The sequence below is a fragment of the Hypanus sabinus genome, chromosome 4, assembly GCF_030144855.1.
Source record: "Hypanus sabinus isolate sHypSab1 chromosome 4, sHypSab1.hap1, whole genome shotgun sequence".
Classification (NCBI taxonomy): Eukaryota; Metazoa; Chordata; class Chondrichthyes; order Myliobatiformes; family Dasyatidae; genus Hypanus; species Hypanus sabinus.
Window position 1 is genome coordinate 133,617,468 of NC_082709.1, and position 19,333 is coordinate 133,636,800.

Sequence of the window (19,333 nt, forward strand, 5' to 3'; positions counted from 1 at the left end):
GCCCCTCAGACGCACCCAGAAGACACGAGAGAGTGATCCCGCAGCAGCGGGAAGCCATTCTGAAGGAAGCCACGTGCGTTAGATTCCGGGATTGGAATCTGTGGCTGGAATCACAGAAAACCGCTTTAACTAACATTGGGGAGAGGAAACCAACGCTCCCCCGATTTCACGGAAGATTCATCGAGACTCGGCAAGTTCTTTCTCTTCTCCCCCAATCTCTCTCTCTCGGTCACCCCACGCAAAACCCAGCGATTTTCAAAGGGCTGAGGCCTGCAGACTTTCAGAGTGACTTTTATATTTCCAACGGACAATCTATTAACCCCTAGACACCAGCAGAGCTCACTTCTTAATGATGATTATTACTATACCCGCGTTTTAGATTGAATGTTGACGATGTGCACTATCTGAACGTATGTATTAACCCTACTTTTGTGTCCCTTTATAAATAAAAACGTTTGAAAATAGTGACAACAGACTTCAACAGACGTCTCTATCTTTGCTGGTAAGTTATCCAGTTACGGGATACGTAACACATGCCCTATAGTATCTAATTATTTTTTTCGGCCTTCCTTTATGGATCAAACATTTTTTTAATGGAAAACAAAAGGTATAACATGTTTTCGTGATTTGTTTTTAGATGATAGCGTTATGTCCTTTGAACAGTTATCTAATAAATATAATTTACCTAAAACTCATTTTTTTAGATATTTGCAAGTTAGAAATTTTTTGTATAATGAGTTACAGTCTTTTCCGAAACTAGGTCCATTGGACATTACGGAAAGAATTTTAGCTCTGAATCCTTGTCAAAAGGGTTTAGTAGCTGTCATTTATAATATGATTATGAATATACAGCCAGATGTATCAGAAGAAACTAAGAAGGAATGGGAAGAAGAACTTCATTGTCTTATATCCACTGAGCAATGGGAGAAAATGTTACTATTAGTTAATTCGTCCTCTATTTGTGTTAAACATGCTCTAATACAATTTAAGGTTGTACATAGAGCTCATATGTCTAAGGATAAACTTGCTCGATTTTATTCTTATGTTAATTCAACCTGTGACAGATGTCATTTTGATGTTGCCTCATTAACCCATATGTTTTGGTCTTGCCCTTGTTTACAAAATTACTGGAAAGATATTTTCAGTATTATTTCAAGAGTTTTGAATATTAATGTCCAACCGCATCCTTTTACTGCAATATTTGGTTTACCAATGGTGGATAATAGTTGTCTATCCTCTTCATCTCGACGAATGATTGCATTTGTTACACTAATGGCTAGAAGATCTATTCTATTGAATTGGAAAGAAATTAATCCTCCAACTATATTTCAGTGGTTTTCTCAAACCATTTCTTGTTTGAGCTTAGAAAAAATTAGAAGTGTTGTTTTTGACCCTTCAATTAAATTTGAAGAAACTTGGAGACCATTTATTCAACATTTTCATATGAGTTGAATTGTCTTTTCCTAAACCTTACTTATATTATCCTTAATATTTGGATGGAGGTTCGGAGTTATTGGCACTACTGTATATGTACTTAACATTATTCAATGGCCCATGTTGGTTAGTGTTTTTTTTTCTTCTCTTTTTTTTCTGGGGTCTTTTTTTTTCTTTTTATTTCTTTGTTCATCAATGTTATGAGTTTGGGAGGTTATTTATTTTTATTATTATATGAATGTCTATTTAAACTATTAATTATGTACTCTCAAACACTTTGTATTCATGTTTCATTTATGTTTGTTTAAAATTAATAAAAAGATTTAAAAAGAAAAGAAAGAACTGTGAAGAAATGAAGTTGAAGAGGGTAGTGAATCTTTGGAATTTGTTACTGAAGGGAAACTCAGTGGCAGAGTATATTCAAAGCAGAAACTGATAGATTATTACATATTAATGGAATCAAAGGATACAGAATTGATACAGCAAAGACACGCTGAGCTAAAACATCAGGCATGATTTCATGCAATAGCAGGGCTGGGACTTAATTCTGCATCACTTCTGTTTGATACCATGTTTGTCTTCCCTTATCCTACATTGTGCTGTCGAGTTAACCTTTAAGGCAATTTCAGTATTCTCAAAAGCAGCTTGGGATCTTGTGAAGTAAAAGTATAGTTACAACCAATGGTCAGCTCTCCACCAACTTGTTACTATTAAGGAATTTATAACCTCAGCCAAAATATGATTGTTTATGATTGTTCAGAAAATTCTCATTAAATCTACTCTGCTTCCCAAGTATTATTATTCTTCTTCTTCTCAAGCCCACTGCCCCTACTGGGGATGGGCCACCAACGGCAGCTTACCAGAATCTTCAGTCTTGGGTCAGTCTGTCAAGTTTTCCTAGGTGTAATCTATCTTCTTGGTGTATCCTGCCTCTTCCAGGAATGAGGTCCATGGAACGGGTTTTTATGAGATGCCCAACCTTCCTCCTTTCTCAGCTGGGCTTGGGGCCAGCTATGGCGGCATCCCCAAGCATTCAGGTACACATTTCCAGAGAGTCCATGAACTAGCAACTCTTATACTTCCAGGCAAAGACTCTATTCCAACTGCTGAGATCCTGTCCTGATATTTTTAATGAGTCTAGGATTTATTTTATGGTCCCACTCAACCTCAGTGGAAAAAGCCTTCTTACATTTACTCGATACATACCCCTCATAATTTTGTATGTTTTAGATCACGCCACAAGATTCTGTCTACATTAAGATTATTTCATATAGAATCAGTGGCTCCTTCATTAGAAGAGAAATTTGACAGGATGTTCAGATTAGAGTCATAGAAACGTACAGCACACAAACAGGCCCTTTGGTCCATCTACTCATGCTTAACAATTGAAATTGCCTACTGCCACTGACCTGCACCAGGACCATTGTCTACCATATGCCTACTATCAATGTACCTATTCAAACTTTTCTCAAACATTGAAATTGAGCTTGAATGCACCACTTGTGCTGGCAGCTCATTTCACTCTCGTCCGACCCTCTGATTGAAGAAGTTTCCCCTCATCTTCACCTTAAACTTTTGATCTTTCACCCTTAACTAATGACCTCTACTTGTCGTCTCATTCAAGCTCAGTGCAAAAAATGCTGCTTGCATTTACCTTATCCATACCACTGATAATTTTATATACTTCTATCAAATCTCCTCTCAGTCTTCTATGTTCCAAGGAATAAAATCCTAACCTATTCAATCTTTCCTTATAACACAGGTTTTCAACCTTATTTACATCTTTCCTGTAGGTAGGTGACCAAAACTGCACTCAATACTCCAAATTAGACTGCGGCAATGTCTAAAACAACTTCAACGTAATATCCCATCTCCTGTACTTAATACTTTGATTTATAAAGGACAATGTGCCAAAAGCCTCCTGTGATGCCACTTTCAACGCATCATGGATCTGTATTCTACCACTCCTCATTTCCCGATTGTTTACTGTTCAAGACCTACCCTGGTTGGTCCTGCAGAAGTGCAATACCTTGCACTTGTCTGCATTAAATTTCATCTGTCATTTTTCAGCTCACTTTTGCAGCTGGTCCAGATCCTGCTGCAAGCCACGATAGCCTCTCTCTCTGTGCACTACACCCCAATCTTGGTGTCATCTGCAAATCTGCTGATCCAGTTAACCACATTATCATCCAGATTGTTAGTATAAAACAGGGCCTCAATATCTCCTGAAAACCAAGGTTCCCTACACCTGTTATCTTTATCTTTTAGTCTGACAGGCAAATTGTGAGATAAAGAAAAAAAAACTGTTGTGTCTGTGCACAACTACATATCGATTACATAAAAGCATGCTGTGGGAGATGGCTTTAACTGGTGTATTCACACTGCAGTGAGAGAGAGAACAATGCACATGCGTAGACAACAGCGCATGTGCAGACAACAGATCAATACGTAGTGCTAAGTTGGAGGTGGTCATTGCTTAAAAGGAAATAGATCTATACCTCCCCCTGTAGATTAGAGCAATATAAACTGTATATGTACAAAACATTCAATTTCCCTTTCATAAACCCATATTCCAAATAAACATGCTTTCACAATAACAGTCCATAACTAACTTCACAGTTCTAAAGGTTCAGACTTCTGGTTAGTGCTCTGTTTCTTTTAGGATAATGCTTCTAGACCTGGGAGTGGCATCGTGTTTGGTAGGTGTTTGGTTCTCAGTTTCCGGTATCACATTGCTGTCAGATTATCATTGAGAGGCAAATCCAGTGACTGTAATGTGTTCATCTTGTTGGATGCAGTCGACTCAGGTATGTTCTTCTGTTGAGCATGCAGTATCTGGTCCACATGACTTCTCCATGTCTGATCGCCAACATCCTCTGTGTACACCAGTGGTCCAGTTCTTGCAGCCATCCTATCGGGTGTCCACTTGTCTTCTCGGTAATCATGCAACAGCACTTCCTGTCTAATCTCAAAGCTCCCTGCTGCTTCACTTGGCAATTGGGTGAACTGTTTAATCTGTACTTCCCTCCGGAGGTCTGTGTGAGATCACAGATTCCTGCTCATGAACAGCATTGCAGGTGTTTAATTTGTTGTCTCATGAACAGAGTTTTGATACACAAAATGGAAGTTATCCACCTTGTCTATTGCTTTAATGGACTTCTTGAAGGTTTGGATAAACTTCTCAGCTAACCTATTCATTGCTGGGTATTGAAGAGCTGACTTGATATGTCTGATGCCATTTTTCTTCATGAATAATTGGAATTCTTCTGATATGTATCATGGTCCGTTGTCACTCACAGTTTCTTCTGGTTAGCCAATTCTGGTGAAGATCATCCTTAGAACGGATACAGTCTTTGTTGAAGTGGTCGACTTCATTGATATAACCTCCGGCCACTTCGAATGAGCATCCATGGCAATCAGAAATATGGAGTTCATGAATGGCCCAGAAAAGTCAATGTGTACTTTTTGCTCTGGTAAAGATGACCACCCCCATGGTGTAACAGTGCCTCTTGGGGTATATTTTGAACAACTTAGTATCCCAATCAGCTTTCAGTGAAGTCTTCAATCTGTTTATCTATTCTTGGCCACATGTAGCTCAGGGCAAGACTCACCTTGACTAAACCCAGGTGTTCTTCATGCAGATTTTCTAACACTCTTGTGCGCAGTTTAGAGGGAACCACAGCACAAGATCCACAGATCACTGTTCTTTGACATATTAACAGTTGGTCTCATCTCACTGAGATCTCTGGAAACACAGTTACCATGAGCTGGCCATCCTTGCACGGTGATTTCACAGACTTTTAACAGCATTGTCAGGTCATTCCTTGTTTCCCTTTGCACTTTGGAATTTGTTACCGGCAACTGGTCCATCAACACAGTACGGAACATTTTTGCTGAGTATGAAGACTTTTGTTCTTCAGTTGCCAATAGTGGAAGATGTGACGAGCCATCAGCGTCTGTCATTAGAGTGGGCTCCTAGGAATAGTGCCCAACTTTGTAACTGGATAGCAGTCATCATTGCAGCTCTCTTCCTGGGATTGAAAATGGACACAGGGCTGGCAACCTGTCACTAGCGTAAACTTATGTCTGTAGATGTAGCAGTGGAACTTCTTTATTCCCCAACTTCTTGTTGGTCAATCTGTGAGTAGTTGTGTTTTGTACTTGTCAGTAATCTTAAGGCAAAAATAATCAGGTGTTCAGATCCATCTTTCATAATGTGTGATAAAATGGCTCTAATGCCAGTCTGATGGACAGAGATGGGTCATAATGGGTGAGCAGTTCATCAGATGTTATTAGTCTCTTTGTTTCCTCGAATGCTCTTTCACATTTTTCTGACCATTCCCACTTTGCTCCTGTCTGTAACAGTGTGTTCAATGGATGCAGCACTGTAGCAATGATTGAGAGAAACCGGTGGTAGTAGTTTACAGGGCCCAGGTATGACTTCAGTTGTGACACATTTTCTGGTTAGGATGCCTGTAGCACTGTTTCAATCTTCTCTTGTGACTTATGTAACCAGGGTTGTCAATGGCATGTCCACAATATGAGATTTCATTCTTGAAAAACTCACATTTCTCTCTCTTTGTGGTCAAACCATACTCACTCAGTGCAGCAAACATTTTACCAAGGTTCTGAAGGTGCTCTTCATCATTCTTGCCAGTCACAATGATGTCATCTAGGTAACATTGTGTTCCTGGGATACCTTGGAGCACTTGGCCCATTGCTCTTTGCCAAATTGCTGGAGTTAATGCGACGGCAAAGACGAGACAATTATACTGGAACAATCCCTTGCGAGTGTTGATTAAAAGGAACTTCCTGCTTGACTTCTCAATCTTCATTTGTAGATAGGCTTGTGAGAAGTTGATCTTTGAAAACCTCTCCCCACCTGCCAAAGATACAAAAATGTCTTCTATTCACGGCAGGGGATACTGCACAATATGTAGCACTGGGTTGATGCTCACCTTGAATCCTCACATATGCAAACGGTTCTGGCCTTCCCTTTCTTGATTACTGGGACAATGGGCATACCCCAATCACTCCAACCCTGGTGAGAATTCCAGACGCCTCCAAGCTCCGCAGTTCAGCATCCACTTTCTGAAGTGGTGCGCAAGGTACAGGACGGCTTTTATGGACCTTGGTGTTGCTGTTTCATCCAGTTCAATTTGGGCCTTTCTGTCTTTGAGTTTACCAGTCCCCTTCTCATTAGCATTAAGCAGCTGTGTCAGTCTTTGGTTAGTGCGACCATTTGGCTGTCGTTGTCCATTGATGCCACACTGAGAGCTTTGATTGAATGCTATTCTAATTGGATTTTCTCAAGTATTCACGTCTGAAAAAGTGCTGGCCCTCCACTTTTCAATACATAAAGCTCTAACTGCGGTGTTTGGCCTCCGTGTATCACCTTCACTTTGCCTTTGGGGCACAGTTTTCCGCCCGTGTGGGTCTTTAGCATCACGGAGGTCTTCTCTAATGGTATCTTAGAAAACAGTCTGTTGTAGCCAGCTTCTGAAATTACAGATAAAACTGACCCCGTGTCCAGTTCCATTTTCAGTTTTACACCAGACACATCTATTGTGATCCATAGTACATTGCGATCTGCTTCAGTAATACTATGCAGTTCTAGGCATGACAGTTCAGCTTTAAGTTGTCTGATTCTGTTTTACGTTCGGTAACCTTATGCAGTTGCTTAGTTTTGTGTTTGAGACTTTTTACTTGGTTGTGCTTTTTGTCTGTCTTGCACATTCTCTCATGTGATACTTTCTGCACACTTTTTCTTTGAACCAAAACTCAATTGCATCATGGGAGGATCGGCCACATTGATAACATCTTTGGTTTTTACACCATTCAGGGACACTTTGTGCAAGTCTAACATCCTTTTCTGCAGTTCAGCTGCATCCTTTACAATACTGCAATGGTCAATGCCCATTCTAAGATTAGCTCTCTTTCTGACAGTAGCCTTCTTTGAATGCTTTGATTTTGCATGCCAAATACAAGCTAATCCCTTAATGCATCAGAAAATCCATCTCTAAAGTCACAGTACTGGGAAAGTTTGCACAGTTCTGCAATGTATCCAGAAATGCATTCATCTTTTGACTGTTTCCTTTTGTAAAATCTATATCTCTCAGCTATTACCAGAGGTTTAGGGCTCAAGCGATTTTGTAAAATTGAAACAGTTTGGTTGAACGTCTTGCTTGCTGGCTTCACAGGGGTTACAAGGTTGTGTAAGAGTCTACATTCTTGGGCCCATTAAGCTAAGAAGTGTAGGGGCTTTCTTTTGCTGTTCATATTACCATACAGTTGAACCCTCTTGATACATGACTCCCAGCCTTCACTAGTGCTACCAAATTCATCAACTTCCCTGATTGAAGCCATTGCCACGTTATTTCACTTTAAATTCAGTATGTCTTTCACGGTTACTCACGTGTTCCTTTGTAAGCGCCCGCAACGGCTTTCTCATGCTGTTTAACTCTCATTATTTTGTCCCATAACTGTTCATGCAGTTCATAATATTTTCTGACATTCAGGTTTGTACTTGTCGCCAATTTGTTGTGTCTATGCACAACTACATATCGATGAAATAAAAGCACACATGCAGGAGATGGCTTTAACTAGTGTATTCACATTGCACGAGAGAGAGAACAATTTGGATGTGTAGATAACAGCACATGTACAGATAAAAGATCAATATGTAGTGCTAAAGGAGGGCGGTCATTACTCTAAATAGGTCCACACATTGCAAAAACTTTAACAGAATTAATGGTGGAGGACTGTAACCTGAATTTTAAAAGGACTTCGCTTAAAAAGTGAAGACTGCACAGGTTGCAAAGAAACAGATGGCAGAATTTACCAGTTGGATAGCTCTTTCAAAGTCTGCTTGCTACTGCACAAATTGCCTCCTTCTTTTCTACAAAATTCAAAAATTCCATATTGTATCAACCTCATATGAAAACAACTTAGTACTGATAAACTGGGCTTTTCAATTAACCACTGACCAGTCCCTCATAATTTAGGTAATCCATAAATCTTGCTATTGTTGTGGATATTTCATGAGAAAAAAGACGAGTCTACAGCAACAATACAAAAGTCATTTACCTCTGGCTTAAGTGCACCCTTTGTGCAAGTCTGGCATAATGGAACATTGCGAGAGAATCTCAGTGGAAGATGTCGAGTACGATTTTGGCATGTTTGGTCCTCACAAACGAGCCAGCCCTAAAAATTGAACGAAACAAAAATGAAAATCTCTAAAAAGTTTCCTTTAGCTCTTTCAAACCTCCAAAAGTTAACCGTTAAAATTCAGGCTTTCTGCTAAAGTTTGGTTTGTATTCATAAGCAGAGTAAGTTCCTTAAGGTTGAAAACCTCCAAGTAGCACAGCACCAATAGGTTGAGGATCAACACTTAGTATACTAAGCAGCTTAGTATACTAGAGATTGACATCAACATATTGACACTTTCAGAAGGTCTATAATTTTTTTCAAAAACTAAGTGTGCACAAGTTACAATTTGTGTATTAAATAATACATAGAAACAGTAAAAAACAGTACTAGTTGTAGCTTGGATCTTCTCAGGAAAATGTTGACATGATGTTAGAAGACAAAGTATTGTATGTAAATATGTGGACAGTTAAATATATTCCACATCCCATCAGTTTTTTGAATACTTTCCTGACATAAATTAGTTGTGATACAAAATATATTTTGCCTCTTATCTAATTTATGTGACAGTAGGACAATTTCCTCAATGATTATTAAAGCTCCTTCTAACTTCCAGCTATAAATTCAACAGAAGGGTTGGAAACCCTACAGTTAACCACAGAATTTCTGTCCACCTAATGCTGAGGCCATGGCAGGAGATGAGGAGAAAACTCACGAAATTCATTTTTTCTATTTTAAATTAGGAAAAGTGCTTCCATATTTTTGGCTATTCCACATAATCTTGAACAGACCATTAGTAAACAGGAATTCCCAAGGACAGTTTGGGAATACTTTTTTTCCAAATCTGAATCCACATCTGGCTTCCAGCGAACTCAAAAAATGGTCAATATCAAAATAGATTTTTAAATAAAAAATTAAGCCTGTCCAAAATAAAATACGAAGCTCCTTTTAAAATGTTCATTAAGACAACCATATTCTTACAATCTATATTTTTATCAGCATCCTCCTTCTCCCACCCTCCACCACGAGCTTTGAAAAAGGTGCAGCTAGAGAGAAAAGGGGAAAGACAACAAATTAAAGGACAAACAGCTTTTCTATTTGACAGATTTTTGCAATGTATGTCAACCAATTTACAGAGATTTTTCCAAATAGGCTCAATTGGCCATTTGACTTATTGATCTGTTCATTTCAGTAATCATCTAGCTCTGTCACAAGAACATTGAAAGGATAATAACAAGGAACATCAGACTCTTACAGCAGAATTGGTTAAAAGCAAGGAGAGACTCTAATTTACACAAATTTTATAATAAGTGGATTACTAAAAGTTCACAGTATTTCTTCTGAAAATGTCCCTTATTGTTCAATTGAATGCAGAGAAAGTCATGATTGAACTGTGCACTAGAACTGTAGATATACCTACATAATACTACTTTTTCCTTTCTCCTGAGTGAAATTAAAATAATTGCTGCTTAGCATTCTTCCTTCAAATTAGCTGCAAAAGGTGAACCAGTAATGGCTGACATGTCCATGGCCTTAAACAGTGATGACTTACAGCTGAAACGTAGGAAGTAAAGCCTGACTGTTTATAACTTTCCCTTTCTTCTTCTGTATAATCCCCTTCACCTTTGGGATCATTGTTTTTTTCAATCATTGCGCAGTTCCTAAGTCCACTCACCACTGCACAATATGCAATAATGAAGATTTTGACTCATTGCGTCAATCAATTTCCATTTCAACTTTCCCGGAGCAGACCCCAAATAATAAGCAGCATCTACGAGAGATCAGCTACAAAGACATCTTATCCCTCCAAAGTGCATTTATCCAAAGTACTTTATCATGTTCCATGAATTATTCGTGTACATGGCCTATATTGTTATGCTCTGAAACAAATCTATCAACTTAATTTGCTGCTTATTGATGTATATCTGTAAGAAGAAATTTGCCCTTTGGGAGAATGAGGGAAGAACCTTAGAAAGAAACATACCAGTAGGAAATAGTTTTAACCCATTACTCATTAATCAGCACATGACATCATTCATTTCTAAGGTATGGTAGATCATCCATTCTCAAATATCACCCAACCTGGTCTTCCACTGACACACTTAACATCGAACCTGGAGAAACAAACCACCTCCAGTGGTAATTTGAAATCTTTTCAATATACACATTCTTTGAAGTAAATACACAATATAAGAAAAGGAGCAAGATTTTTGCCTGTCTGACTGCCATTCAGTTCAACAATTATTCTGAATGGAGTGCAAACTGAAGTAAACATGATAGAAATCTCATAATTAGAAAAAAGATTATCACATTCATCCATTATGATTATTCTGGTATTTAATTTTCTGGGCATTGAATATATTCAAAAGATTTGGGGCTTAAGCCATTTAGAAGGTAGCAGTTCCCACTGGTGGTCTGCATCAAATTATCATTGGATTTGCACTCAAGCGCCTAGTTTAATATCTTACAAAATGATACCTTGTGAAAAATTACATAAAATGAAAATTTACAGTAAAGTGATAAAGCAAAGAATAAAAGCAGAAGAAATAAAAAGAATGGCATTTTCAGAAGCCCATGACATTTTGCTCTAATGTACAATGACAAGTTCTATTCATTTGCCTCAATTCAAATGTCAGTAAGATGTAGTGTACAGTTACAAATACTGATAACTTTTATTTCTACAGGGCTGACATGTGTATCAGGTACATGGAAATAGCACATTGGATATCTTATAGGCAGAAGAATGCTTTTTGGCCAGGGAAGATTTAAGTTGGGCCTCAGTCACAGTTGAGGAGTATTTTTTAAAAAACAGGTTCAAATTGCCTAGATAATTGGTCCCATGGGACTACCATACATCGGAAAAATACAATCTTAATGTTAAAGCAGGTATTGATGTAGGAAAAGTGAAAAAACAAGGAGTATGCTGTCATCAATATTGTAGTGCAAAGTAGAGTTCTGAAACATCAGGACAATACAAATATGTATGTCAGGATGCTGTTCACTGACTACATGTAGCTCAGCATTTAACACCAACATTTTTACTGTCCTGATCGAAAAGCTACAGAAACTGGTCTTTTATACCACCCTCTGCAACCAGATCCATATATAACCATATAACAATTACAGCATGGAAACAGGCCATCTCGGTCCTTCTAGTCCATGCCGAATGCTTACTCTCACCTGGTCCCACTGACCCGCACTCAGCCCATAACCCTCCATTCCTTTCCTGTCCATATACCTATCCAATTTTACTTAAAATGACAATACCGAACCTGCCTCTACCACTTCTACTGGAAGCTGGTTCCACACAGCTACCACTCTCTGAGTAAAGAAATTCCCCCTCTTGTTACCCTTAAACTTTTGCCCCCTAACTCTAACTCATGTCCTCTTGTTTGAATCTCCCCTACTCTGATTGGAAAAAGCCTATCCACGTCAACTCTATCTATCCCACACATAATTTTAAATACCTCTATCAAGTCCCCCCTCAACCTTCTACGCTTCAAAGAATAAAGATCTAACTTGTTCAATCTTTCCCTGTAACTTAGGTGCTGAAACCCAGGTAACATTCTAGTAAATCTTCTCTGTACTCTCTCTATTTTGTTGATATCCTTCCTATAATTCGGTGACCAGAACTGTACACAATACTCCAAATTCGGTCTTACCAATGCCTTGTACAATTTTAACATTACATCCCAACTCCTATACTCAATGCTCCGATTTATAAAGGCCAAGATACCAAAAGCTTTCTTCACCACCCTATCCACATGAGATTCCACCTTCAGGGAGCTATGCACCATTATTCCTAGATCACGTTCTACTGCATTCTTCAATGCCCTATCATTTACCATGTATGTCCTATTTGGATTATTCCTACCAAAATGTAGCACCTCACACTTATCAGCATTAAACTCCACCTGCCATTGTTCAGCCCACTCTTCTAACTGGCCTAAATCTCTCTGCAAACTTCGAAAACCTACTTCATTATCCACAATGCCACCTGCCTTAGTATCATCTGCATACTTACGAATCCAATTTATCACCCTATTATCCGGATCATTAATGTATATGACAAACAACATTGGACCCAGTACAGATCCCTGAGGCACACCACTAGTCACCGGCCTCCAACCTGACTGGCATCTCCCATCCAGCCACTGTTGAATCCATTTTACTACTTCAATATTAATACCTAACAATTGAACCTTCCTAACTAACCTTCTGTGCGGAACCTTGTCAAAGGGCTTACTGAAGTCCATATAGACAACATCCACTGCTTTACCCTCATCAACTTCCCTCATAACCTCTTCAAAAAATTAAGAAATCTTTGACTTCTTAACTGGAAGACCCCAATTGGTGTGGATTGGAAATAACATCTCACATCTCTGATAAACAACACTGGTGCTCTTTAGGGATGTGTGCTTAATCCATTGCTCTACTCTCTGTGTGGCTAGGCATAGCTCAAATACCATCTACAAACTTGCTAGTGATACAACCATTGTTGGCAGAATCTCAGATGGTGTTGAGAGGTCATATAGGAGTGAGATATAGCATCTGGTTGAGTGGTGTTGCAGCAACAACCTTACACTCAATGTCAGTAAGACCAAAGAGCTGATTGTGGACTTCAGAAAGGGTAAGGCGAGGGAACACAAACTAATCCTCATAGAGGGATCAGAAGCAGAGAGAGTGTACAAATTCAAGTTCTCGGGTGTCAATACCTCTGAGGATCTAAACCGGTCTCAACATATCGATGTAGCTATAAAGAAGGCAAGACAGTGGCAATATTTCATTAGGAGGAGGAAGAGATTTGGTTTATCACCTAAAGCACTTGAAACCTACAGATATACCGTGGAGAGCTTTCTGACTGGTTGTCTGGTATGGGGAGGAGGGGTAACTGCGCAGGATCAAAGCAAACTTCAGAGAAAGGTAAAATTAGACAGCTTCATCATGGGTACTAGTCACTGTAGTATCCAAGTTATCTTCAAGGAGTGGTGCCCCGAAAACGAATATACATATATACTTACTGCAATTCAGTTTTTTCCTATATTTATCATGAATTGCATTGTAATGTTGTCACAAAATTAACAGATTTCATGACAAATGCTAGTGATATTAAGCCGGATTCTGATTCTGAACAACACTCCTAAACCAAAAGCTCTGGTTGAACCATGAGGTATGTTGTCTGCTGAAGGCTAGGTCTATGGCATTCGAATCTGGTGACCCAGGCCTGTACCAGAAAACCAGGTATGATTTACCGAGGGCTATTTCAAGGGCGAAGAGACAATTTTGAACAAAGTTGGAGGAAACATCAGATGCACAGTAACTCTGGCAGGGTTTGCAAGACATTTCTTCCTAGAAAGTGAAACCCAATAGCATGACAGCGATGCTTCACTACCAGGTGAACTCAATGCCTTCTATGCCCACTTTGAAAGTGAGAATATAACTACAGCTGTGAAGATCCCTGCTGCACTTGATGACCCTGTGATTTCTGTCTCAAGAGGCCAATGTTAGACTGTCTTTAAAGAAAGTGAACCCTTGCAAGGCAGAAGATCCAGATGGAGTACCTGGTAAGGCTCTGAAAACCTGTGTCAACCAACTACAGTGAGTATTCAAGGACACGTTCAACCTCTCACTGCTATGGGCAGAAGTTCCCACTTGCTTCAAAAAGGCAACACTTATACCAGTGCCTAAGAAAAATGTGAGCTGCCTTAATGACTATCGCCCGGTAGCACACACATCAACAGTGATGAAATTTTTTCAGAGGTTGGTCATGACTAGACTGAACTATCGCCACAATAAGTCAACGGCAGACGCAATTTCAAAGGCTCTCCACACAGTTTCAGATAACCTGGACAGCACAACCACCTATGTCAGGATGCTGTTCATCGACTACAGCTCAGCATTTAATACCATCATTCCCACAATCCTGATTAAGAAGTTGCAGAACCTGGGCCTCTGTACCTCCATCTGCAATTGTATCCTCAGCTTCCTAACCAGAAGACCACAACCTGTACAGATTGGTGATAACGTATCCTCCTTGCTGTCAATCAACACTTTATGTGCTTAGCCCACTGTTCTACTCTCTATATACACATCGCAGTGTAGCTACGCATAGCTCAAACACCATCTATAAATTTGCTGACGATACAACCATTGCTGGTAGAATCTCAGGTGGTGACTTGAGGGCGTACAGGAGTGAGATATGCCAACTAGTGGAGCAGTGCCACAGCAACAACCTGGCACTCAACATCAGTAAGACAAAAGAGCTGATTGTGAACTTCAGGAAGGGTAAGACAAAGGAACACATACCAAACCTCATAGAGGGATCAGAAGTGGAGAGAGTGAGCAGTTTCAAGTTCCTGGGTGTCAAGATTTCGGAGGATCTAACCTGGTCCCAACATATTGATGTAGCTATAAAGAAGGCAAGATGGTGGCTACAGTGGCTATACTTCATTAGGAGTTTGAAGAGATTTGGTATGTCAACAAATACACTCAAGAACCTTTGTAGATGTACAGTGGAGAGCATTCTGACCAGCTGCATCACTGCCTGGGTATGGGTGTGGGGGGGGGGGGCTACTGCACAGGACCGAAAGAAGCTGCAGAGGGTCATGAATCTAGTCAGCTCCATCTTGGGCACTAGCCTACAAAGTACCCGGGACACCTTCAGGGAGTGGTGTCTCAGAAAGGCAGCGTCCATTTTTAAGGACCTCCAGCACCCAGGGCATGCTCATTCCTCACTGCTATCATCATGTAGAAGGTACAGAAGCCTGAAGGCACACACTCAGCAATTCAGGAACAGCTTCTTCCTCTCTGCCATCCGATTCATAAATGGATCTTGAACCCTTGGACACTACCTCACTTTTTAAAATATGCAGTATTTCTATTTTTTTTGCACGTTTTAAAGTCTATTCAATATACATATACTCTAAGTGGTTTATTATTATTTTATTTATTTATTTTTCTCTTCTATATTGTGTTGCATTGAATTGCTGCTGCCAAGTTAATAAATTTGACTTCACATGTCAGTGATAATAAACCTGATTCTAATTCTGATAGACAAAATGCTGGAGGCACTCAGCAAGGCTAGGCAGTATCCATGGATAAAAGTAAAGTCGACGTTTTGGGCCGAAACCCATGTTCTGAGTCTGAAAGCACAGAAATGGAATTTAAAGGGTGATATCATATGGAGCAAACAAACCCTGAATAATGTGTAGGCTCAGGTTAACGAAAGCCATGTAGCATGTACATCACACAATCACAGGACACCTCCGACAAGACTCTCAGCAACACCAGTATTGCTCAGTCCTTACCCTCAGCATCTTGGAGGTAGTATGGTGGGGGTAACCATTGATAAGAAGTAGGTCAGCCATGTGAATTTTTCTGGAAACAAGAAAGATACAAGATACAGCGCTCCTTTGGTCAGCATCTTCTGGATAGATCGTGAAACCATATATTTCACTATTTTCATGTCTCTTACATTTGTGTTTTTGTCTTGGATGTGCTTCTGGATTGGAGCCTGTGATTTGCAGTTTGGAGATCACTGGGGCTTTCCCATACTCTGCAGTCTCTGAGAGGATTACAGGAGGCAGAAGCAAGGTGCATGAACCCCAGAGCAACCTCATAGGCTGCAGAATGGGGCTCGAACCAACGCTCGACTCTATTTCGCTGATTAAAGCAGCACAGGAAATAGAAACATCGAGGTGAATGCAGAAGTTTGCAGACTATTTGGGTCTGCAGTCTCCAGAGACAGAGGCAACGTGTGCAAACCTCATGGTGAGCAGGCTGCTGGAGGAGGCGAGTCAACGCTCGACTCCATTTTGCCGATTAAAGTGACGAGTGAGATTGAAACATTGAGACGAATATGGAAGGTGAGTGGTGGCTGCGTGCCCTTTGATCGGTCTGCTACCAGAGAGGGGAGAAACTGCCACTGTGCCTGGAGAATTTACCCAGGTTCTCTGCATTTTGGATATGGACTTGGACTATAGGCTTTAAAAAAAAAGTCTTGGTGTTTTTTTTATATTCTGTGTTTTTTGCCCAATCTTTTGCCTTGTTTTTGTGTGGGGGAGCAAATGGGACCAAGGTATCTGTCAGCTTTTGTATTTTTTTGTGCCGGGGGCAGATTTGAGTGCTGATGATTGTGCTGCCTTTCTTTTCTTTCTTGGTTTCATGGTTATAGGAGAAGAAGAATTTCAAAGTTGTGTACTTTAATAATAAATGCACCTTTGAACGTAGTACTCTGCTCATGTCTGACCAAGGTTTTCTCAACCTGGGTGCAAGACCTTGCTAAAGGCTTTATTCAAAGTCAATGTAAATCACAACCACTGTCCTGTTCTCATTGATACAGTTACCTCTTCAAAGAATTCAATTACACTGGTCAGACAGGATCTTCCCTTGACAAAACTATGTTGGCTGCATCTAATTGTCCCTGCTATACCAAGTGATCACTAATCCTCTCCCTCAGGATGTTTTTGCATCTTTCCTGCCACTGAGGTTTGGTTCGCAAGATGATGGTTACCAGACTGACCTCTGCCCTTATTGAAAAGGTGTCCAAATTTGCTCTCCTCCAATCATTATGTACCTCATTTGTGCATTGGGGAACAAGTTATTTCTTTCTTTGCCTACCACTGCAACTTGAGATAAATCCTATCTGGTCCTGGTACTTGTTCATTTTTAATCTCACAAATGCATCAAGTACCCCCTCCTTATTGAGGGAGACCTATGCTCAATTTTCACTTCCCTCTTTACTAAATTCTCCAACTGTTAAGTCTGCTTCCTTTGTGAATACCGATAAAAAATATTTAATTTGGACCTCATCAATATCTCCTGACCATGCACATATTGTTTATGTTGCCCTTTATGGGTTTGACGTTTCATCCAATAATTCTTTTCCCATTTAGTGATCACCCAATTTAAGAAATTTCATTGGGATGGCCAGAACTCTACCTATTCACACACAAGTCTCTGCAGTATATTTTTTGCAAATTTTAGAAACAACCTCAGATTGTGTCAGCTGGAGTGCGGAGATGGGTAATTGTCATTGGCTTATGATATTGAAATATTATATACAAGAGTGGACCATACATGTTCCTATATGTTGGCTGCAATTCGGTGCATTTCCTTGTGAGAACCAATGGTGAAAACATTTTGGAAGATATGGATAATACTCCAGTCACAGCTAACCATGAAGTAACATGACACCAGCCAGCACATCCAGCATGCAGGGGAAAGATAATGTCAAGAAAGTAAATATTTCTCATCATGAACATGTTGCAAGGGAAAGGTAAAAGTTAAGTACCCAGAATGGTGTGGTTATTTGGGGATTTGACAATTGTTGTGCTCACAAGGAAAGGCTGTTAGTCTAAAGCAGTTGCACAAAGGACACCAACCCATATCCTGTAAATCGCCAAAGGTTTAGTTTGGTTGCCTTGAATAGGCCAGAATAGTGTTACGAATGTGTTGCAACTCTGAGGGGCCAAAGGGTACAAAGTCGCCCCCTCCTTTTTGAGAATTGCAAGATCGCTATTAATTCGGGTCTGGGACCCAGGAAATGACAGAGAATCCACAAGGTTTGGAATGTGTCCTGGCCTCAGCGAAACAAAACCATTGATAATGGCTATTGTCTCGTGGAGACAGAATTGTGTATTGAGTACTGTACTATTCATTGAAGCCCCTCAGGGGACGACCAGAGTGGGCTGGTTGAGGGATTGCATCATCCCAAAATGACATCTGAGACCCCGTGAATAAGGATAAAAGAGGGTCTGGGGAACAACCCCTTTAGACGCACCAGGAGAAACGCTAGAAATCCCATGACAGCATTTAATAGCGACAGCCGGTGGGGGGCTCGTGTGCGTCCTTCCCTTGCCTGGGATTGGCGGGCTCGCCACGGAAGAACGGCTTAGCTAAAGGAGAGGCCACAAGTGAACGGCCACACCAATGAGACTCCGACGGATTGAAATCATAGAAGGAATCGGCAAGTTTTTCTCCAAATCTCTCTCTCTCTCCAACCACTGCAAACCCAGCAGTTCCCAAAGGCTGCAGCCTGCATGAACTGAGTGACTTTTATATTTCCATCGGACAATACATTATCTCCTAGACAACGATAGAGCTTATTTCTTATTGATTATTATTATACCCGCACTTTTAGATTTAGTATTGACGACGTATATTATCTGTATGTGTGCACTGATATTATTTTTGTGTATTTTTACTAATAAATACTGTTAAAAATCGTATCATCAGGCTTCAACGGACCTCTCTATCTTTGCTGGTAAGTGACCCAGTTACGGGGTTCGTAACAATCGAAACACATTTCACAAAGTCATTACTGTCCCTTAAAAATGTCGCAGTCAGTAGGCTGAAAGGATATATGAAAATGCTCCTTAATTAGTCTGTTGTTTATTGTACTTTTGCAACTACAGATACGAACTTTCATCCAAATGAAGGGAAGAGATATGATTCCATTGTTCACCTTTCTATAATAATTGAGTGACAAAAGTGAACCTCAGTGGCACATGGATCTTCCATTTCCCAGACTATAACGATTTTTAGGGTGAAATGGATCACCACCATGACCTCAAAGATAACTAGCAAATGCACATGATCTTGCAGATCCCATGAAATAAGACATGTTTTTGTGAACACGTTTAAAAGATTAAATCTAGTACTGGAATTGCTAACGCGTAAGTAGTCTAAGTTTCAAAAGAACATAAGGCAGGGCAGGGATCACTGCTGCCCAGTATACCATCAGCTTAGCATG

At 40.0% G+C, this 19,333-nt stretch overlaps 1 protein-coding gene across 2 annotated transcripts in view; it reads right to left on the reverse strand.

Annotated features, from left to right (window-relative positions):
• Window positions 1-19,333, reverse strand: part of pola1 (polymerase (DNA directed), alpha 1) — a 291,471-nt gene that overhangs the window by 79,006 nt on the left and 193,132 nt on the right. For both annotated transcript variants that reach the window (XM_059966177.1, XM_059966176.1), the window contains exon 35: window positions 8,521-8,637. In XM_059966177.1, the coding sequence (XP_059822160.1) occupies window positions 8,521-8,637 (117 nt within the window). The remainder of the gene's footprint in view (window positions 1-8,520; window positions 8,638-19,333) is intronic.